The 24,173-nt window shown below is 41.4% G+C and overlaps 1 protein-coding gene across 9 annotated transcripts in view; it reads left to right on the top strand.

Moving 5' to 3' along the window:
• Window positions 1-24,173, top strand: part of usp22 (ubiquitin specific peptidase 22) — a 113,690-nt gene that overhangs the window by 37,544 nt on the left and 51,973 nt on the right. For all 9 annotated transcript variants that reach the window (XM_078558522.1, XM_078558516.1, XM_078558515.1 and 6 more), the window contains exon 2: window positions 8,862-8,994. In XM_078558522.1, coding sequence (XP_078414648.1) covers window positions 8,862-8,994 — 133 coding nt within the window. The remainder of the gene's footprint in view (window positions 1-8,861; window positions 8,995-24,173) is intronic.

Below are 24,173 nucleotides of genomic sequence, written 5' to 3'. Positions count from 1 at the left end.
TTCATTATTGATAGTGTTGCTTGCAAAATGCATTTTTATTTATTCGTGGTCTCGCTGGCAGGGTGGGTATTTATTGCCCAAGTGTGATACAATAGAGTGCCTTGCTAGGCCATTTCAGAAGGAGGTTAAGAGTCAATCATGTTGGTGTGAGACTGGAGGCACATATAGGGCCAGAGTGGGTAAGGACGGCAGTTTTTCTTCTCTAAAAGAAATATTAGTTGGGTTTATACCACAATCGAAAGCTTCATAGTCACTTTTTAACCATTTTTCAAATTCTTAGATTGCCATTATAAGGATTTGAATGATGTTCTCTGGATTATTAGTTCAAGCCTCTGGATGACTTTTCCAATAACAGTACATGACACTATGGATCTATTGTAGGGCTAAGCATAATGACCACAGGGGCAGCTCGTACCATATTTGCATTTTTGACGGCCAGTTTTCTGCATAATGCATCTGGAGCAAGCAAAATGCGTGAAGGGACAGCATGGAGAGGTCATTAACTTTTGGATGGAGAGAATGTTAAGTAGAAGCGCCTTTATATTCAGTATGTACACCATGCTCATGCAAAACCCAAAGCACAGTGTAAATAATACTATTGAAGCTTAACTCCACTGCAGCTGAATATCTAATGCATTTTGCATTTTCCTACATTTTGATACTTGACATGGTTGTATTTTTGTTTTATTACCAGAACATCATACAGGCTGACAGCATCTGCCCGCTCCCGCCAGCAGTATCTTTCCAACATCCCTACCCCCAACTCGCTCAACAGCCATGGGGATCCATTGTTTCCCCCCGCTCTGCCCTGATGGGCACTCTCCTCGCTCAATACCTCTGTAAAGGCTGAGTGATGTCTCGCCTGGGCCCGCTTCACCCTCAATCGGTGGAGATTCCCTTTTTTCTCTCATTTTCTGTCTCTCCTCCTCTGCCTCCTGGAGGATGCCCACCGATTGGTGATGGTGCAGCTGAAAGTCTCCTGCATGGCACTTCTTCAGGTCATATTTGTATCCAACTGTTAACTCTTTCCCTCTCCACAGATGCTGCTAGTCCTGAGTATTTCCAGCACTTTGCAGATGCTGAAAATGTGAGATAAAAGCAATATTTGCTTTTATGTTCATTTTACATTGTGGTTTTGGGCCCCTCTTGCTTCAAGCAAGGGCATAGGCCTTGTACAATAGAAAATAAGAGTATAATGCATGTTGCACCCAGGGCAGAGTTTGAGTGACTTATCACCATGTGTTATGGACCTCGATGGGAGGAGTGTGCAGTTAATTCTAGCCCCACTTCTCCACAGGTCGTAACAATAGTTTAAATGTTTAATTCACTCACAAAACTGGCCAAATGTTATCCTTTGATACTGTTATTCCCAGCATAAAAAGACTCTAACCAGGTTTCTTTAAGTAAACACAATATTGATTTTAAAAAAAATAAAACTACTTTTTAAAAACAAATTGATAAACTGGTCAACATACAAGTTGTAGTTTAGAAGTGTAATGGTTTTTTCCTCAGAAAAAGAGATTCAAACTCCCTTTGCCTTGGACAAGGGACAAGGCAAACATGGTCCCTTGAAGGGGCTTGAGTCTGGGAACATTTCTTGTAAAAGGATAAAATTCTCAGAGATCTCGATGTTGTTGATGTAACAGAATTCTGGTCACAATAGATCTGGAAGATCTTTCAGATGGATTTGTTGGCAAAACTGCCCTTGAAGACTCTTACTTATCACAACTTTGCAGACTATCAAAATGAAACAGATGAGCTATCCTGATATGTTTCTGAGGAAAGTTTAACACAAAGGTGGGGCAGAGAGAGTCTTTTTCTTGCAGCTTGCTTCTAAGGCACACCCACTCACTCTGTCTGAGAGTTTTAAAGACTAAAATGTTCAAAGAATACGTCTCTTAGGCCAGGCCTTTTCAACCAATCAGTGAGAGTCTTTAGCCTGGCAACAGCAGTTCTTTGTTAACTTAGATATATAAAGCAGCTCTTCCATTTCCATGTGTTCCTGGACATCTATTTTGACCGTGGGTTTTTTTTTTGAAGAATGGCATATTCACAGCCTCGAATTAATGTTGCACACTTTTTAAAAAATAACTCAGGAGGAAGAATGTCCAAAATTCAATGTCCTTCAATTTTTTTCAAAAACTGGTTCCTCAGGACAGAGCTTGAGTGATTTATCATGCCAGATTTTGTCAGCAGCTTGTTGCATTTTTTTGATTGGCAGATTAAACTGCATAGATTTGAGCTTGGGAGGACCTTCTTCCCATGCTTGCTCTTTTCTTGAGCTTCATTCTAAACTATTACCCAGAAGGAAAACAAAAACAGAATTACCTGGAAAAACTCAGCAAGTCTGGCAGCATCGGCGGAGAAGAAATCAGTCAACGTTTCGAGCCTCCATGGCCCTTCGGCAGAACTGCAGCATAGTTTCAACAAGGGAGAAATATAAATTGGTTTAAGGTGGGTGGGGGGCGGGGGGGAAGAGACACATTGAGGGTGTGGTGTGAGCAGATAATCAAAAGATGTCAGAGACAAAAGGGTCAAAGAGGTGTTGAAGGTGGTGGTCTTTGTCTGAGAAAAGTGCTAATTAAGAATGGAATACAGGATATTCAAAGTACAGCTCTAGTGGGGGTGGGGTGGAAAGACTAAAGGTTTTAGTTTTAGATTTAAAAATAATGGAAATAGGTGGGGAAAGAAGAATCTATATAAATTATTGAAAAAAAAGCGGGTGGGGGGGGAAAAGAAACGGGGTGGGGATGGGGGGAGGGGGAGTTTAAGATCTAAAGTTGTTGAATTCAATATTCAGCCCAGAGGGCTGTAAAGTGCCTAGTCGGAAGATGAGGTGCTGTTCCTCCAGTTTGCGTTGGGCTTCACTGGAACAATGCAGCAAGCCAAGGACAGACATGTTGGCAAGAGAACAGGGTGGAGTGTTAAAATGGCAAGCGTTCTTAATTAGCACTTTTCTCAGACAAAGACCACCACCTTCAACACCTCTTTGACCCTTTTGTCTCTGACATCTTTTGATTATCTGCTCACACCACACCCTCAATGTGTCTCTTCCCCCCCACCCCCCACCCACCTTAAACCAATTTATATTTCTCCCTTGTTGAAACTATGCTGCAGTTCTGCCGAAGGGCCATGGAGGCTCGAAACGTTGACTGATTTCTTCTCCGCCGATGCTGCCAGACTTGCTGAGTTTTTCCAGGTAATTCTGTTTTTGTTTTGTTTTGGATTTCCAGCATCCGCAGTAGCTTTTAGCTTTTTGTTTTTATTACCCAGAAGGTTTGATCTGTGTACCCTCTAGAAGTACTCTTTGCCAAATTGAGAGTTTCTTATTAGATTGTGATGCTACTGTTTATCTCTGCAACAAGGTGCATCAAGTTTTTAAAATACTCATTTTGAGAACAGTTGGCTGGGACCTAGGTTTAATGTCTCCTTTGAAGGACAATGTAGCATTTACTCAGTTTTGCACTAATGTGCTGATGTCCTGAGTCCACAATCTTCTGACTCAGGTGAAAGCTCTACCAATTATGGCAAACTTGCCTCTAACCTTGCTTGAGACTTGAATTTGGTGCACTCTGCATTGTGGGTGCTCACCACCTGATTATGGCTACTGTTGGCTGAGATGATCTGCTTGATCAGTCCCTGTAACCCTGCTGGGTTCACAGCAGGCTAGTTGTTGACTGACTGTCTCAGTCTTGCAATCTTGGCCTAGAAACCTCGGCCCTTAATCATCCGAACTGTTCTAAGAAATCAATCCTTAACATTCTTCTTGTCGCATCTGCCCAACTCTCTAATTAATTGTCTAAATACCACACAAGCTTTCTGAAATTTAAATGTTATCTGTATGCTTTAGGTCATAATCAATAAGAACAGTGTGTGTGTTTCTCAATCGTACATCCTATATTATCAGGAAACTTTACTGCTAAGTGACCACATCAGCCTTTTGACCCACACCTTTGTTTCACTTATGTTGGTTTGCTAATAACTTGAATCCTTGATATAACTGTTACTTCAAATTTTTGTAATAGATTTAAAGAAATTATTTACTACAGATTTGTGGGCTAAAGTGAACTCCCTTACAGACTTGCTGTTGATGTACCCTCTTTTTAAAAATTTTCCTCCTCCATAAACCTGAGGCATGATTTCTTCCTCTTGTCATGTTCCTTTGCAATCTCTGGTTTCAGCACTTCTAGTTGATGTGCAAGTAGCTAATCAGACATTGATTGTTACAGACAGAATGGCTTTAATTCAGCCCATAGTTTGTAAGCTATTTAGTAGTTTTGTCCTTGTTATGTATGGAATACACTGCCTGAAAGGGTAGTGGAAGCAGGTTCCAAAATAATTTTCAGAAGGAAATTGGATAAATATTTGAAGTTGGGGTGGGGCAGGGGTTGGGATTACAGAGCTATGGGGAAAGGACAAGTGAGTGAAATGAATTGGATCGCTCTTTCAAAGAGGCATGATTGGCTGAAATTACCTCCTGTGTAGTATTATTCCATGGAACTGAAGAATTAAATTGAGGACAAGTTGTATAATCTTAGCTTGCGTTCTCGAGTTTAGAAGGTAGAGTAGTGGCCTGAATGAGATCTTGAAACTTAAAAAAAAAGGATTTTGACAGGCCCAGCATAGAAAAAGCTGTTTACTTTGGTGGGGCAATCTAGAACAAGGAGTGTAATATTAAAATTAAAGCCAGACCATTCAGGAGTGAAATCAGGATGTATTTTGTGTGTCAAAGGATAGTGAAAATGTGGAATTCTCAAATCTGGATTGGGGAAGGAATGTTACCTTCTGTGGATGTTATGTGCAGTATTCCTGGAGACAAGATCTTGCCTGGAGAAACTTGGTTTATCCAGAAAGGATAAAATATTCCGAGTTTGTTCGTCCAAAGATTCTGAACCTTGACAACATGTTAACACTGCCTAATGTCACATAAATGAGTCATTGCTGCATGTTTACAAAAACATGAAAATAAATCTGGTTAATTTTATTTATAATCTGATTTCTCTTAGCATATAGATTGGATTAGTTTGATCTAACAGGATCAGAATGAATGTATGGAAGGCAAGATTCCATGTACACAAATGTGGTATTGAGGTTACATCAGTGGAGCTTGACTAGGCTATTATGTCTGATGGATCATGCACTTGAATGGCTTATGTTTGCCAAGCTTGGAAATGAAAATATAAAGACCAGCTGATTTTGGTTTCTAGTAGAAACTCGAAAGCAATTGACAGCTGTTGTCAGAAGCTTAATGTGAAAGCTAGAGTAGAAGGACTTGGGGGTGAGGTTGTGGTTAATATTTTGAGGAAGTGCACAGACAGGGTCGTTTCACCAGATTGTGGTTATTGGCAATCTTGATATTCACAAGTATGCAAGGGAATTACAGGCACACCTGATGCCTGTGGTGGGTGAATGTTGAAGTGCATTTTGTAGGATATTAATATTCACCTGAGGAGCACTGTTCGTAAGAGCTTTGCTGTGGTTTATGGACTTCAATCCACCTCGGGAGAGGAGATGTCAATTGTGTATATCGTGGAGACTTTACTGTCAGAGGTGAAAGAGGGGTTATTTGGGTTTGATTGTTGAGTATATATTGATCCTTTTATTAAAAGAAGATGCAAAAGCCCCTATGTAGAATGCTAGAGATCGGAAAGAATATTGAGAGTAGGTGAATTGAGCACTGAATAAGTGATGCCATTTTTTTTGGTTTTAAAGGCTATGGTTTGTTGGAGGAAAAGAGTGGGGAATTTAGATCCATGGAAAGGGCATTTTGATGATTTGTGATGCTGGGGATGAGAGGCTTAAAATGGGGCTTCCTGTTGAAACTGAGGCAGTACGAAGACATGAGAGACTTGATAGTAATATTCAACATAATTTTTTTATGCTTGGTTGGTGGGTTCTTGGTTCTCTATGCACACCCCCCCTGCTGTGTTAACTATTGAAGAGGAGACAGTAAGGAGCAATAAACTGGCATGAAGGACTGGTCTGGCCCTGCCTGGCATGCATTCTCTAATTCGGATCACAAGCCTTTGGTGGATACATCTTGGTAGTAAAGAGGGTAGAATGAAGGATTGCTATAATAAAATTTGCTTTCGTATTGTACATGCTGTACAAAGACATCTTGGAATGCTTTACAGGGTTTTGGAAAGCCAATGGACGCACAGCTAGAGGAATGGAAGAGAGTCAAGAGGAAGCTAAATTTCATGAGCAGATGGCAAGGGGTAGATTGAGGGTAGGGCAAGGAGGTTGAGGCAGTAGCCACTGAATGAAATGGGGAACACAGACTGATATTGGAGGGCTGATAGTATCTGTGAGACCTTGGTGCTGGAGGAGATCTGAGATATGGATGGAATTTGAAGGTTTTAGTGAGAATCTTGGTTGACTCTTTGGAGCTTGAGAAGCTTGTAGATTTTGGCAAAATGGATGAAGGGTTTGTTGGGCCTTAGCAAGGGCAAGGATACAGGTTACTATCTGGTTGACTTTGTAATTTATAGTGAATAAGTGAAGGGTGAGGCTATTGAATATTTTGAAACTAATGATAAATGCTGGATTGGGGCTTCAGAGATGGAGGGAGGCCACATAATAGAGGTGAAAAGTAGCAATTTTTGGAAACTGATCGGGTGTAGAGGTAGAAACAGTTTAATCATGTAACATGTCAAGATTCATCACTTCTGAGATTAGCCTAGCTGGGAGTTAAAGGGAAGGCCAGAAGATAGCACTTTTGTAGGAATGATGGATTATAGGCATTTGAGATACAAGATAATCTGGGATGACAGGGAATTTTTATACTGGAGAAATGATGGCTCAGGAGACTGTATTGAGGTGTTCAAGATGGTGATATTATAAACATAAGCATTGAATGGTGATGGTGGACTGTGTTGTTGACTTCTAAATTACTTAAAAGGGTTCAAACAGTTCACTCAACAGAAGTATAAGCAGAATAATCTTTAAAATGGAATTCCACATTAATGGAAAATGTCTGCAAATATATATTGTAAATATATGGATAGAAATGATTTTGATTCATAAAGCAGCAGCATATATGCTAAAATTGAAATTAAAATCAATATTGGAAATGCAAAGATAAGATTACCATTTTTTGTGTACACCCTTATTTTTGTTCTGACAATTTTATGTTACAGCTATTTTTGTTTTCTGTGCCAAATATTTATCTAGTTCCTTTGGAATTTGTTACCAACATTCAGCCCTACTACACCCCTGTGCAAATCTGTTCCATGTACTCATCATCCTCTGAACTGTTCATCCTCTTCTGAGCTGAAATCTGGCCTCCTATAAGGTCTGTTGTTCATTTATTGCCCATCCCCAATTGCCCTAACTGCTGCATTCCACATGGTGTAAGTACACCCACGGTGCTTTTGGGAAGGGAGTTCCAGGTTTTTGACCCAGTGACAGTGAAGGAATGGTGATATAGTTCCAAGTCAAGATCCCGTGTGGCTTAGAGGGCAACTTGCAGGTGGTGCTGCTCTGATGCATCTGCTATCCTTGTTTTTTTATATGTGGTGGAGGTTGTGGCTTTGGAAGGTGTGATCAAAGAAGCTTTAGTGAGTTGCTGCAGTGCATCTTGTAGATGTTGCCACTGTGTGTCAGTGGTGGAGGAAGAGGGGGTGCCAATCAAGCGGGCTGCTTTGTCCTGGATAGTGTCGAGCTTCTTGAGTGGTGTTGGAGCTGCCCTCGTCTGGGCAAGTGGAGCGTATTCCATTACACTCCTGACTTGTGCCTTGCTGATGGTGGGCAGGCTTTGGTGAGTCATGAGATGAGTTACTCTGCAGAATTCCCAGACTCTGACCTGCTGTGGTAGCCACAGTATTTATGACTGGTCCAGTTCCGTTTCTGGTCCAGGATGTTGATAGTGGGGGGTACAGTGCTCATGCCATTTGATGTCAAGAGGAAATAGTCAGATTATCTCTCTTGTTGGAGGTAGTCATTGGCCGGCACTTGTGTGACATGCATGTTACTTGCCAATTACTAGCCCAAGCCAGAATGTTGTACCGGTCTAGCTGCATATGGATATGGATCGCTTTAGTAACTGAGGAGTCGTAAATGGTGCTGAACATTGTCAGATCATCAGGGAACAGCCTCATTTCTGATCTTTATGATGGAGAGATGGTCATTGATGAAGCAGCTGAAGATGGTTGAACCTAGGGCTCTGAGGAACTCCTCCTGCAGCAGTGTCCTGGGGCTGAGATGATTGGCTTCCAGCACCACTGCTATCTTCTTTTGTGATAGATATGACTTCAACCAGTGGATAGTTTTGCACCTGATTCCCATGGACTTCAATTTTGTCAGGGCTCTTTGATGCCACAGTCAGTCAAGTGCTGCCATAACATCAAGGGAAGTCACTCTTGCCTTGTCTCCTTGAGCTCAGCTCTTTTGTCCACATTTAGACCAAGGCTGCAATGAGGTCAGGAGCTGAGTGGCCTTGGCGGAACCCAAACTGAGCATCAGTGAGCAAGTTATTGCTGAATTTCTTGTTGGTTATTTCTGTCTTCAAAAGGCACTTTGTTGGACCTGATTTTAAAAAACTTTTAGGCCTGTGGTTAATCTGCAAATTTGTATATGGCTTTTATTACTGAATTTGATCGTTTAAAGCAACCAATTGCAACTCTTAATATGTGTGCAGCTTGGAGTTTTAGCACCTATTCATTGTTTACATTTTGGAAAATATACTCATGGGTACAGATTGTAGTTTTACTTGTACATTGAAATGCTACTTGTCCCTAAATGCAAAGGGATACAGTACATATGAATGGTTGTGGAATGCATGTGTGAAATAGCGCCAAGGCCTGTCTGTGGCGGTTGTTCCAAAAATATTTATCCTCTCACGTGTTTCTTTTTTTTTCCAGGCAAAATCCTGCATTTGCCACATGTGTGGTGCTCACCTCAACCGACTCCATTCCTGCCTGTATTGTGTGTTCTTTGGCTGTTTCACCAAGAAACACATACACGAGCACGCAAAGTCCAAGCGCCACAACTTGGGTGAGCTCATGTCAAACATCTTTACCTTGTCTTTTGTTAAAGGCAACTTTACCAGAAGTAGTTATTCACTGCAGTAAATGTTATGACATTTCACTTCCTACTTGAAACTAGTGATCTTCTAAATTTTATGCAACAAATTCTTCTGTTTAATATGTAGTTTGACTCTTCAATGGGTTGTCTTGAGTTCTATACAAATAAAATACTGTGGATGCCAGAAATCTGAAATAAAAACAGAAAATGTTGGAAAATCTCAGCATGTCTGGCAGCATCTGTGGAGGGAGAAGTAGAGTTAACATTTCGGGTCCAATATGACTCTCCTTCGGCACTCTCGGGGTTCCGAAGAAGTCATATTGGACTCGAAACATTAACTCTTTCTCTCCACAGATGCTGCCAGACCTGCTTGAGTTTGTCCAGCATTTTCTGTGTTTTTAATGTCTTATGTTCTAGTTCACTTTCTGACCAGCTAATTGAGAATTATTAATAATACTAAAGATGAAATAGTTATTTCACTTTATATGAATCTGTCTCTGATAAAGGAATTTAATTTCTATATGCAGCAAAGAAAATTAATGCATTTGCAAACATAATAGAATAGGCCATTTGACTGAATGAGGCAATGATAGACAATAGTTTATGCTTACAGCTTGACCATATATCTTCCCTGTCTATCCTGAACCAGTTAAGGATAAGTTTTTACAATGATGGGGTTCGGGGAACCCAGAAGCAATGAAAAGGCAGGACAAGGGAATTAATAGCAAAAGAAAAAGATTGAAAGAAATGAAATAGCTGAGAGGGAGATGGATGAATTTAAAGAAAACATATGTTAATATATATATGTTGTCTTTCATTTTATAAGCACACCAATATAAATAGCTCCACAATGCAGCACATCTTTCAGATCTACCTCCTACCCTTAATGTTGAATTGGGCGAGGCACTATGGTACTCTTAATATCTAAACCTGTTTTTATAGCCAGCTCAATCTGAGATTGAGACAGACGGCAAATTAGCAAGGATATTACTGGTGGGCTATTGTTCTGTTTCTATCGGATAATTCTGGAAATGTTGAGCACGGCAAAACTGGGCTGAATGTTAGAATCAAGTTATTATTAAAGATATTAGAGGATGCCAAAACACACATGTGCAGTGTTATAACTGTTTATATTGTAGATTATATTAAAGGTTAAGAATGTAGAGTTTTGGTTTCAGCTTAAGGTGAATCGGTTTGGTTTAGTATGCCTGTGTGTGTTTACAAACCATGCTTGAACTTTTGACCCAGCTGGGAGGCTTTTAGAAGCAAGAAAGCTCTGAAGTTGCTATGGAGAAAATTGCTAAGGGTGGAGCTATGCTCTAAAAGGAAAATTGGTGTAAGTGTAAGAAGTTGACCTAGATGCTACAGGCATCCAGTCTGTTGTGTTTAACCAGAAAACTCAGTTCTGTATGTTTAGAGAGGGAAAGAGGAATTTCTAGAGAATTGGGTAGGATCGTGTAACTCTGTAAAGAAAGAAGTCCAGCTATGAATACATGTCGAGGGAGTGCCTACACGTGTCTGTGGTTTGTGACGTGTGACCATTAGTGACGTCTAGACTTGGACCAGGAGGTTGTATTGGTTGGAATATACCATAGACCTGAGCTGTGACCTGTGCAGCCAGACCAAGAGAAAAAAGAACTGCCTTCCAGGGTATGAGTATATTTAAAAGCCTACTGGAGTGAAAGCCAAAGTGGAAAAGGTTGAACTGGGCTAAGTATGTTGGATTGAGTTTAAGGTAGAAGTTCACTGTTTAGAATCATTATCTTATTTGCTTAGTGTACCTATGTAGTCATGATTTCTTGTTTGTTTTATTCAAGTTTTGTATTATTCAAGTTTGTATTGGAAAGGCTCTTTTGGTGTTGCAATTCAATCTTGGCCCTGCCACTGATTTCCTTACCCTGGGTTCTTTCATGCATTAAATTCTTTAAATGTTATGATCTGGCTAGGTAGATCATAATCAAGCATCAGGCTTGTCCAGTATTCTCATAGCTGGGATCGTAACAGTAGCCATATTGAAAGGCACTAACCCTTTGAAGCCGCCATTGAATCGGGATATTGTCTGTTCTATTATTAGTGGGTTTCTTACCTGCTTGTCCTCGGCTCTTTCTCCTTTATTGCCACCTTCAAATCTTTGTCCTTTATTCTTTTAAATATTTGTCCAATTTTGTTTTAGCTGGTATTGTTTGTGCCTCAGTAGCCACTTGTGGTGTAACATTTTATATCCCAATGACCCTTATGCAAGAAAACTTCATTCTTCTTGTGGTGATCCTGACTGCCCTTTCATCTGTTGTGAAACATTCCAATTTTTTTTGGTCTTGCTTCATAACTATAATGTTTTGCTCCCTGTATCATTGCAATGATCTCTTACTGTGCCCTTTCCATGATTCAAATGTAACTTCATATCCTTTGTCATTTCTTCAAAAGCAATTCTATTACTTATCTAATATTGTAATATTATGTATTAATGCATAATGTAAATGTTATAACACTTTTCACATTTATGCTGATTAGTCCAGGCTTCTCTAAATGCTCATTAATTTCTATAGACTCTAAGGTTATCTACAACCAAAGAAAGACTAACCAACCTATGATTTTCTGACATTCTTTTCTTTTCAAAGATTATTGTATAAGTAACCTTGGTATATCAGCTGTCTCCTTCACTATTTGGACATGGTGACTTTTGAATTTTTATCCCAATATCTTTTCAAATAGTTGCTTTTGAGTATTCATCGCTATTAGTGGCTCTTCATAGGTGAGTTCATGGGTGCATTTTGGACAGTTTCTTAGAACAATGCATTGTGGAATCAACCAGAGTACAGACTACTTTAGACCTGTATTGTGTAATGAGACAGGATAAATTCATGACCTAGTAAAGGGAAAAGTGATCCTAACATGGAGTTTTTTGTGTTCAGTTTGAGGATGGGAAACTTGGATCTGAAACTAGTGCCTTACTCTTAAAAACAATTGCAGAGTTATGTAGACGAGATGTCTAAAGTGGACTGAGAGAATTGGTTAAAAGGTATGATGGTAGATAAGTGGTGGCAGAGGTTTAAGGAGACATTTCATAAATTTAAAGGTGTATTCCATTGAGAGAGGAGGCTCTGCAAGAAATATGAATTGTCCATGGCTAACTAAGGAAGTTAAGGGTAGTATCAAGTTGAAAGAAAAGTGTATAATGCTGCAAAAAGTAGTGGTAGGCCAGAAGATTGGGAAAGCTTTAGAAACCAGCAAAGGATAAATGAAGAAATAATAAAGGAGGACAAATTAGAAAGCAAGTAACCTAGCAAGTAACATAAAACCAGACAGTAAGTGCTTCTACATGTATATAAAAAGCGAGTAGCTAAAGTAAATGTTGGTCCCTTCGAGGATGACTGAGTGAGCAATTAATAATGGGAAAGGAGGAAATGGCAAATACTTTGAACAAGTATTTTGTATCTGTTTTCATGATGGAAACACTAAAAGCACCCCAATAATGATAGAAAATAGAGGGGAAAAGAGAGGGAGCAACTTAAAACAATTGCTATCACTGGAGAAAAAATACTAGGAAAACTGGGAAGTAAACACTTCATTGGACCTGATGGCCTTTATCCTGGGGTCTTAAAAGAAGTGGCTGCAGAGATAGTGGATTCATTGGTTGCAATCTTCCAAAATCCCTAGATTCTTGGAACACAAGAACTAGGAGCAGGAGGAGGCAATTCAGCCCCTTGAGCCTGCCCTGCCATTCAATATGATCGTGGCTGATCTCATTTCGGCCTCAACACCAATTTCCCGCCCTCTCCCCATAGCCTTTTCAACCTGTTACTAATTAAAAATCTGACTATCTCCTCCTTAAATTTATTCAGCGTCCCAGCATCCACTGCACTCTGAGGTAGTGAATTCCACAGATTCACGATCCTTTGAGAAAAGTAATTTCTCCTCATCTCTGACTTAAGTCTACCACCTTAGCCTAAAACTATGGCCTCCCGTTCTAGAATGCCCCACAAGGGGAAACATCTGCTCCACGTCTACTTTGTCTATCCCCTTTAGCATCTTATATACCTCAATTAGATATCTTCTCATCCTTCTAAACTCTCGTGAGTATAGGCCTAAACTGCTCAATCTCTCCTCATAAGACAATCCCCGCATCTCTCGAATCAATCTAGTGAACTTCCTCTGAACTGCCTCCAATGCAGCTACATCTTTCCTCAAGTAAGAGGACCAAAACTGCACAGTACTTAAGGTGCGGTCTCACCAACGCCTTGTACAGTTGCAACAACGCTTCCCTATGTTCATACTCTATTCCTTTAGCAATAAATGCCAAAATTCCATTTGCCTTCCTTTATTACCTGCTGTACCTGCATACTAGCTTTCAGCGATTCATGCATGAGGACACCCAGATCCCTCTGCACTGAAGCATTCTGAAGTTTCTCTCCATTTAAATGATGTCGCCTTTTTACTCTTCCAACCAAAATGGATAACCTCACACTTATCCACATTAAACTCTGTCTGCCAAATTTTGGCCCATTCACCTAACCTGTCCATATCCATTTGTAAATTTCTTATTTCTTCATTGCAACTTACTTTCCCACCTATTTTGGTGTCATCTGCAAATTTAGCTATAGTACCTTCTTTCCCTGAATCCAAGTCATTAATATAGATTGTAAATAGTTGGGGCCCAAGGACCAAACTCTGTGGCAGCCCACTAGTTACAGCTTGCCATCCAGAAAAAGACCCATTTATCCCGACTCTCTGCTTTCTGTTGATTAGCCAATCCTCTATCCAAGCTAATATATTACCCCTAACTCTGTGATTTTATCTTGTGTATTAATCTTTTGTGTGGCACCTTATCAGAGGCCCCAGCGGATTAGAGAACAGCAAACATAACACCCCTATCAAAAAAGCAGGAAACTATAGACCAGTTAGCCAGACATCCGCCATTGAGAAATTCTGGAATCCATTATTAAGGAAACAGTTGGAGGACATTTAGAAAAGCATAATACAGTCGGGCAGAGTTAACATGATTTTGTGAAAGGGAAATTGTGTTTGACAGATTTATTGGTCCTTTGAGGATGGTAATGAGCAGGGTGGATAAAGGGGAGTCAATAAACATAGTGTATTTGGATTCCCGAAAGGCATTCTGGTAAAGTGACAAAAAAAAAATAATTATTGCACAAGATGCTCATGGCGTTGGGAGTAAGATATTAGCATTGATAGAGGATTGGCTAACTAACAGTAAACAGTTGGGATAAATGGGTCATTGAGGTTGGCAGATTAACTAGAGGAGTGCCACAGGGATCAGCGTTGGGGCCTCATCTATTTACAATCTATGTTAATGACTTAGATGAAGGGACCAACTGTATTGTAACCAAATCATATGATAAATGGAAAGATTAGGTGGGAAAAAATGTTGAGGAGGATACAGAGTGTCTGCAAAGGGATGTAGAAAGGTTAAGTGAGTGGGCAAAAATTTAGCAAATAGAGTATAATGTGGGAAAATGTGAGGTTGTCTGTCTGATTTAGCAAGAAGAATAGAAAAGCAGAATATTATTTCAATGGAGAGAAACTGCGGAATGCTGCAGTAAAGAGGGACCTGGGTGTCCTTGTACGTGAATCACAAAGTTAGCATGTAGGTACAGCATAAAAATAGCGAAGTGTTGCTACAGTTGTACCGGGTATCTAGAACTAGGGGGCACAGTTTCACAATAAGGGGGCTCCCATTTAAGATGAGATCAGGAGGGATTCCTTCTGAGGATTGTTGGTCTTTGGAATTTTCTACCCCAAAGAGCAGTGGAGGCTGGACCATTGAATATATTCAATACTGAATTAGACAGCTTTTTGATCTACAAGGTAGCCTAGGTTTACGGGGGAGTAGGCAGGAAAGTGGAGTTAAGGACATGATCTTATGGGATGGTAGAGCAGTATCGAAGGGCTGAATGATCCTATTTCTTATGATTTTATGTTCTTCTATTGGTCATTCTCTGGATCTACTGCTGCAGATCCAAATTGGTCATCTGTTGCAAACACAGAAGCAAAGAATGGTAAAATGTGTTAACAATGCTGACCATTAGGAGTTTATGTACAGACTGAAGTAAAGCATGTAGTTCACCTTGCCATTCTCTAAACACTCGTGCGCAATCTCTGTGCCATACAGTGCTTCCTTTTTATATTCTAAACCTCTTCATATAATGCCCAGCCTTCCATTAGCTTTTCTGATTGTTTTCCTGTTCCAGCCCCCCACAATGAATGAATTCTAATGATCTGAATACCTGGCCCATTAAATTTTTGTTGCCTGTTCTTCTTCGTGCTTTCCCTATTTAGACTTCCTTTAAGAATGCATGACATAGCTACAAATCATGCTTTGTTAATTCTGCTTTTGGGTTACAATTATAGAAACTTGCAGCACAGGTGGAGGCCATTCAGCCCACCATGCCTCTGCTGGCTATTTGAAAGAGCAGTTAAGTGAAACGTGAGTATGCATTTGAAATAAAGAGAGACTGGAGCAGGAGTTTTAAGAGTTGAATTTGGAATCCTCCAGTGATTGACTCAAATGATGGTGTATGCCTGAGAGCCAGATAGCTTGAAGAAAAGTTATATTTTCCATTTAAAATTGGTGAGAATATTGTAAATATATTTTTTAAAAATTGAGCACTTTTTGATATTCCTAATGTAAGCAGTTGCAGTTAAATATTGGAGATTGTGGATGTGTGGCCCTGAGACAACTTGTCAAGCAGTAGAAATTATCAAAAGCATTTTTTTTTTGGAAGTAATAATTCTGTCAAGGGGTAATCCTAGATCAGAAAGTTCCATATGAGCAATGAGTACAGGAGTACAAGTTATTACATTGTGAAATAAGCCCTTGGGTGGTATTTGATGGAGGTGACGAGGGTCTTCCCCTGCCGCAAGAGCTCTGTGCCTCCTCTTGGGAAGGCCCACCAAATAAGTGCCAATTGGGCACTTAACCAGCCTGCAGCAGGCCTTCCCTGGGATCAAAGACCTTGTAGGTGGAAATCCCACCCCTGAAAGCAGTTAGCTAATCGGAGCTTGGCAGAGCTGTGTATTGCTTGGCGGTGCCACCAGGGGAATGGCAATGGCTACCAGTAATGCACGCACCCTAGGTCTAGGATTGCTGAGGGACCCAGGTCACAGGTGAGTGTTGGCAGGATAGTGGTAATGAGAGAGAGAGAGGGGCTCAGCAGCAAGGTCAGGGGATGCCTTTCACAGCAGCCCCCCTAGCCGGCCAACTTCCCAATGATTGGTTCCTCAATCAGGCACTGGGTGCCTTTTGAACGAGGAACCCCTGGAAGCCTGCAAGCAACCTTGTTGGGGTTTGCTTTTTAAGGTCCTCCCAGCTGATTAAATGCCCCTCGCTGCCAAACCCACTTTTTAAAAATGTTAAATTGCTCCCATTGTGTGGGGGAACAAAAACTGTAAATGTTGTAGTGAGATACCTATATATTCAATGTCTCTTTTATACCTATTTCTGTAAAGGCTACTCAACTAGGAAGCACTGTACTTTGCAGAACTGAATCACGAAGCACAAATTTGATATGTTCTCAATTCATGCCAATTTGAGACATTCAGAAGTTGACTGTATGGGTGTTAGACCGCCTACATTCCTTGTTTACCTCGATGTGAAAATCGATTCCCAGTACCCTTTCATTTCTGGAACAATAATTTAAGATTTAATTTATATTTAGAGCTGTCGAACATGGGGTGACTGAAAATTCTTCTTAATGTGGGACTTGTTGTCTGAGCCTTGCAGCAAGGCTAATTTGTATATGAGAATTCAAATTCATACAATTCGCAATTTATAGATTGTGGAATCTTGCAGTAAGTTTTTCAAAATTGTCTAGCATAGTTGTATACTTTGTCACAAGTGAAATTGCTAATTCTAAAACCCCAATGTTATCCAGCCCTAAAATAATTTTGTACGGCAGAGGATAAAGAAAATGATGCGATATCTTTTGACTTTATTGTTTCTCAGAGTCACATGATATGGAGGCCATTTGGCCCATTGTGGCTATGCCAACTGTTTGCAAGAGCATTCCAATTATTTCCACCTCACTGCTGTTTCCCCATAGGCCCTGCAGATGTTTCCCCCTTCACATTTTTGTTCAATTACCTTTTGGATCTATTGAATCTGCTTCATAACAATCGCCTTTTTTGTACATTCTGGATCATAAACGTGCTGTTTAATAATTTAAAATTAAATAAATGAATAAATTATCACCGCCCCTGCTGCTTTTGCCGATTACCATAACTCTGGATCCTTTGGTCAATAACCCTCTGTCCAGCAGAAACAGTGTCATTTCAAAACCTATGGGAGAGGTGGTGGCTTTGTGGTAATGTCACTGGATCAGTAATCCGAAGGCTCAGGCTATTGCCTGGAGATAAATTAGGGATTTAAAAAAAAAAACTAGTCTCTGTAATGATGACCATGAAACCATTGTCAATTGCCATCCATCTGGTTCACTAATGTCCTTCAAGGAAGGAAATCTGCCATCCTTACCAACATGTGACTCCAGACCCACAGCAATGTGGTTGATGCTTAACTGTCCTCTAAAATGGCCTAGCAAACCACTCAGTTGTAACAACCAGCTACATCAGAAATAACAACAGCCCATCTCTGTCAACCTCAAAAATCCTCAGTACATCTGGGGGCTTGTGTCCATAAGACCATAAGACATAGGAGCATAAATTAGGCCATTTGGCCCATCGAGTCTGCTCCACCATTCAATCATGGCTGATAAGTTTCTCAACCCCATTCTCCCACCTTCTCCTCATAACCTTTGATCCCCTTACCAATCAAGAACCTATCTATCTGGGTCTTAAATACACTCAATGACCTGGCTTCCACAGCCTTCTGTGGCAATGAATTTGATAGATTCACCACTCTCTGGCTAAAGAAGTTTCTCCTCATCTCTGTTCTAAAAGGTCTTCCCTTTACTCTGAGGCTGTGCCCTCGGGTCCTAGTCTCTCCTACTAATGGAAACATCTTCTCCACGTCCACTCTATCCAGGCCTTTCAGTATTCTGTAAGTATCAAAAATTGGCAGGGCTGTCCAACAGACTAGTCAAGCAACAGCCTGACATAGTCATGCTCATGGAATTATGCCTTATAGACAATATTCCAGACACCACCATCACCACTCCTGGCTATGTCCTGTCCCACTAGCAGGGCAGACTTACAGAGGTGGTGCACAGTGGTATGCAGATCAGGAGAAAGTTGCCCTGGGAGTTCTGAACATTGATTCAATCCTTATGAAGTCTCATGGCATTAGGGCAAACATAGGGAAGGAAACATCCTGCTGGTCACCACCCGCTGCCCACACCCTTCCCCCCGCAAATAGAAACTTAGAAAATAGGATCAGGAATAGGTCATTTGGCCCTTTGAGACTGGTCTACCATTCAATATGATAATTGCTGATCCCCTGTCTCAATTCCATACTCCCGCTCTCTCCCCATATCCTTTGACGCCTTTAGAATCCAGTAATCTATCTATTTCCTCCTTAAATATGTGACTTGGCCTCCACAGCCTTCTGTGGTAGAGAATTCCACAGGTTCACCACCTTCTGAGTGAAGACGTTTCTCCTTGCCTCAGTCCTAAATGCCCTACCCCGTATCCTGAGACTGACCCCTTTGTTCTAGGCAGCCCCACCCCCACCCGAACCCAGAGGAAACATCATCCCTGCATTCAGTCTGTCCAGCCTTGTTAGAATTTTATATGTTTCAATGAAATCCTCTCTCATTCCCCTCCGCTGATGAATCAGTACTCCTCTGTTGAAAACTGGAGGAAGCAGGGAGGTTGGCAAGGGCACGGAATGCACTTTAGGTGGGGGACTTCAATGATCATTACCAAGAATGGCTCAGTAGCACTACTATTGGCCAAGTCCTAAAGGACATTGCTGCTAGACTGGGTTTGCGGCAGGTGGTGAGGGAACAAACAAGATGGAAAAACCTACTTGACCTTGTCCTCACCAGCCTAACTGTTGCAGATGCATCTGTCCATGACTGTATTGGTAGGAGTGACCACAGCACAGTCATTGTGGAGGTGAAGTCCTGACTTCATATGGAAGATACCCTCTATCACAGTGGCACTACCACCATGCTAAATGGGATAGATTTCAAACAGATCTTGTGACTCAAAACTAGGCATCCATGAGGGGCTTTGGGCCATCAGCAGCGGAATTGTATTCAACCGCCATCTGTAACTGGCCTGCATACCATCCACTCGACCATTTACCATCAAGCTGGGGATCAACCCTGGTTCAATGAAAGAGTGCAGGAGGGCATGTAAGTAGCGGCACCCAGCTTACCTAAAATGAGGGGTCAGCCTGGTGAAGCTACAACACATGACTACTTGCATGCCAAACAGTTTTACCAGCATGTGACCCTGCAACCAACGGATCAGATCTAAGTTCTGCAGTCCTGCCACAGCCAGTTGTGAAAGGCGGTGGACAACTAAACAATGACTGGAGGTGGAGGCTCCACAAATATCTCTGTCCTCAGTGATGGGAGAGCCCAGTGAAAAAGATGAGGCTGAAGCACTTGTAATCATCTTCAGCCAGAAGCGCTGAGTGGATGATCCATCTTGGCCTCCTTCTGAGATCTCCAGCTCAGTTTGTGTTCCTTCAGGGCCATTTAGCTCCTGACCTCATTATAGCCTTGGTCCAAACATGGACAAAAGAACTGAGCTCGAGAGGTGAGGTGAGAGACTGTGCTCTTGATATCAAGGCAGCATTTGACCGAGTGTGGCGTCAAGGAGCCCTAGTGAAACTGAAGTCAGTGGGAATTGGGCGGGGGATATCTCTCCACTAATTTTCAAATCGGAGCACGAGAGAAAGCTAGCTAGAAATGTGAAGGCTGGTCGTAAGAGTTTCTATGAATATTTTAGAAAAGAAAAGTTAGCCAAGTGAGCCTTGGGGGCCCTATAGAAAGCGAGCCTTGGGAATTAATAATGGGAAGTAAGGAGATAGTAGATGAATTGACAGGTATTTTGCATCAGTCCTTACTATAGGATACAAGTAACATCCCAGAAATAGCTGCAAATCAGGAAATGGGAGGGAGGAACTTAGGAGAATTACAATCACCAGCATTGAGCAAATTATTGGAGCTGTGGGCTGACAAATCCTGGGGTCCTGATGGACTTCACCCTAGGGTCTTGAAAGAAATGGCTAGTAAGATAATTGATGCATTGGTTTCAATTTTCCAAAGTTCTGTAGGATTGGGGAAGGTTACATTAGATTGGAAAATAGCAAATGTTCAAAATTTAATTCAGAAGGGAGGGAGACTGAAAGCAGGAAACTACAGGCCAGTTAGTTCAACTCCTGTCATAGGGAGAATGTTAAACGCTATTATGAAAGATGTTAGTGCAGGGCACTTCGAAAAATCCAAGACAATCAGGCAGAGTGAACATGGTTTTGTGAAAGGGAAATCGTGTTTACGTGATTTATTGGACGACTTTTGAAGGAGTAACAGGTGCAGTGGATAAAGGGAAACTGGTAGATGTATGTACTTAGATTTCCAGAAGGCATTTGATAAGGTGCCACGTCAAAGGTTATTGCACAAAATAAAAGCTTGTGGTATAGGGGGTAATAAATTGGCATGGATAGTAGCTAGCCAACAAGAAACAGAAGACATAAATGGGCCATTTTATGGTTGGCAAGATTTAACGAGTGGTGTGCCACAGGGATCAGTGCTGGGGTCTAGACTTTTTATATAAATAACTTGGATGAAAAGATAAAGGTACGGTTACTAAATCTGCTGAATACACAAAGATAGGGAGGAAATAAGGAGGCTACAAAGGGACATGTGTTGTGAGTGGGCTAAGATCTGACAAATGGTATATAATGTGGGCAAATGTGAAATTGTTGATTTTGGCAGGAAGAATAAAAAAAAAAGCATATTAATTAAAGGGTGAGGTTGCAGAGGGATCTGGGTGTTCTAGTGCATGAATTGCAAAAGGCTAGTATGCAGATACAGCAAGTAATTAGGGAAGCCAATAGAATTATTGTTTATTGTGAGGGGAATAGATTACAAAAGTAGGGAGGTTATGCTTCAGTTGTACAGGGCACTGGTGAGACCACATGTGGAGTACTATGTTCAGTATTTGTTTCCTTATTTAAGGAAGGATGTAAATGCATTGGAAGCAGTTCAGAGGTTTACTAGACTAATACCAGGAATGGGCAGGTTGCCTTCTGAGGAAAGGTTAGACTGGTTAGGCTTGTATCCAGTGGAGTTTAGAAGAGTAAGAGGCAACTTGATTGAAACATAAGATCCTGAGGGACTTTGACAAGATGGATGTAGAGAGGATGTTTCCCCTTGTGGGGAAAATCTAGGACTAGGGGTCATTGTTTAAAAGTAAGGGGTCATGCCCATTTAAAACAGATGAGGCAGACTTTTTTCCTGAGGGTTTAGCATCTTTAGAACACTTCCTCAATTGGAGTTTAGAAGAGTAAGAGGCGACTTGATTGAAACCTTTAAGATCCTGAGGGGTTTTGACAGGGTTGATGTGGAGAGGATATTTCCTTGTAGCAGAACCTAGAACTCAGAGGTGACTGTTTTAGAAATAAGGGGTTGCTCATTTAACACTGAGATGAGGAGAATTTTTTTTGAGGGTTTAGCATCTTTAGAACACTACCTCCAAAATGCAGTGGAAGCAGAGTCCTTGAATGTTTTTAAGGCAGAGCTAAAAAGATCCTTGATTAACAAGGGGATGAAAGGTTATCGGGGGTAGGCAGGAATGTGGAATTGAGGTTGTAATCAGATCAGAATGGCGGAGTGGGCTTGAGGGGCCAACTGGCCTACTACTGCTCCTAATTCATATGTTCATATGTCAAACCTAGCACGAAGGAAGATGGTTACGGTTGTTGGCGGTCAATTGCCTCAGTCCCAGGACGTCACTGCAAGCATTCTCCAGGGTAGTGGCATAGGCTCAATCATATGCAGCTGCTTCATCAATGAACTTACTTCCATCATAAGGTCAGAAGTGAGGATGTTCACTGCACAGTGTTCAGAATCATTTGTGACCTCCTCGGATACTGAAGCAGTCCATGCCCATATGCAGAAAGAGCTCGGGCTTGGCAAGTAACATTTCGTGCCACACAAGTGTCAGCCAATGACAAGACAGAGAATCCAACCCCATTTCCTCTTGATATTAAATGGCATTAGCATCACTGAATCCCCCACTATCAACATCCTGGGGGTTACTATCGAACAGAAACTGAACTGGAACAGCCACACAAATACTATGGCTACCAGAGCAGGTTAGAGGCTGGGAATTCTGCAAGAGTAACTCGCCTCCTGGCTCCCAAAGGCTGTCCACCATGTACAAGGCACAAGTCAGGAATGGGATGGACTACTCCCCACTTAGCTGGATGACCTGCAGCTCCAAAAACACTCGAAGCTCGATACTATCAGGACAAAGCAGCCTGTTTGTTTGGAACCCCATCACCGCCAATCCACAGTGGCAGCAATGTGTATCATCTACAAGATGCACTGCAGCAACTCACCTAAGGGTCCTTCAGTAGCACCTTCCAATCCTGTGACATCTCCCATCTGCAGCAGATGCATGGGAACAGCACCACCTACGAACACCCCTCCAAGCCACCTTACTTGGAACTATATTGCAGTTTTTTCACTGTCGCTGGGTCAAAATTCTAGGACTGGGGGAAGTGGAACAAGATGAATGGTATGCTCCTGTGCGTATAGATTAACACAACATCATATTCAGGTTTGATCATAAAGAGTGACAATCGTTAGCTTTGTTTTAGAAATTTTAATCTCTAAACTTTACTCGTGATCATAAATCTTGATCCACTTCTCTTATGCTATACCATTGTACGGTATTTGTAGAATACAGTGGTACTTCCATGCAATGACAGCGAACTGTATCATATCACTATAATATAAGTGCTAACAATATGGTACAGCAATCCACAAATCTCTAGTTTTTCATGGAATACTGTAACCTGAGGGATGATTCCCTGATGTAGCACTCCCAAGAGGGAATGCTTGTTTAGAAACCGGGGACCCATATCTTGGGATTTCCCATTTTGTCAAGATGAATGGATATAAAATTACAGGCTCCCAGCCAATAATTATCCAAGATGCACTTCCTGCTGGGAGCATAGGATTGCCCCTGTAGTGTACACTAAACACAATGCCAGGTACAACAGTACAATCTGTATGTGGATTGGTGCACTGTTGCGTAGAAAATTGAAGTGCTAGCACCAGGAGGGAAACTGTGTGCTTGTATTCAGAAGATTTCTGTACCACCTTTTTTTGAAGCATACAAATCAGAAAATGTTTTTAACAGCTGCCATAAGCTTGTACAATCCTGAATCCTTTTTCAATAACATTGGGTACCCTTTCCCTACGAGTTCTTCTATTGCAGCCACAAATTAAAACAATTTGGAATTCACTGAGCTATGGCTTTTGGACCTTTATTCTATTTTATAAGCTGTTAAAGGATGGAAGGTGGGACTGGAAAAGTTACTGGCTGTGTTATGCTCATTAGCGATTTTGTCATCTTAGACATAAAAAGGTCTGGTTACACATTACTGGGTGAGCTGGGCTCTATTGATAATAGCACTTGTCTGTGTGTCAGAAGATTGTGGGTTCAAGGCACACTCCAGCATCCTGCTGGGCTGGCATTTAGTGCACCATTGAGGAGTGCTGCATTGTGGGAAGAGCCCTCCTTCAGCATGTTTGGGTGGTGGTGGGGGGGTTGTGAAGGGAGTTGGTATCCTGCTCATCATTCTCCTGAGCACCTATTTAATTTTCCCTCCACCTGGAATAAAGAATGAACATGCATTTATCTAGTGCCTTTTCAGGACACTGGAATGGTCCAGAATGCCAATTAAGTAATTATGATGCATTACCATTGGCTGCCACATTTCCTATATTATAGCAGTATTGTGTACAACAAGGTCTCACAAACAGCAGTGTGATAATGACCCGACAATCTGTTTTAGTGATATTGGTTTAGGGATAAATAGTGACCGGAACACCAAGGACTGACCCCTCTTTCCACCCCCCCCCCACCCCCGCTGCCCCAACCTCCCCTCCCAAAAAGCTTGCCTTTGAATAATGCTGTTTTATCTTTAGTGTCTACCTGGGATTATAGGCAGGGCCTCGATTTTAAATTTTCACTGGAAAGGCTACACTTGA

Source organism: Cetorhinus maximus, chromosome 15 (assembly GCF_964194155.1).
Source record: "Cetorhinus maximus chromosome 15, sCetMax3.hap1.1, whole genome shotgun sequence".
NCBI lineage: Eukaryota > Metazoa > Chordata > Chondrichthyes > Lamniformes > Cetorhinidae > Cetorhinus > Cetorhinus maximus.
Note: the sequence above shows the minus strand (reverse complement) of the source record. Positions and strands in the feature narration are given on the sequence as shown.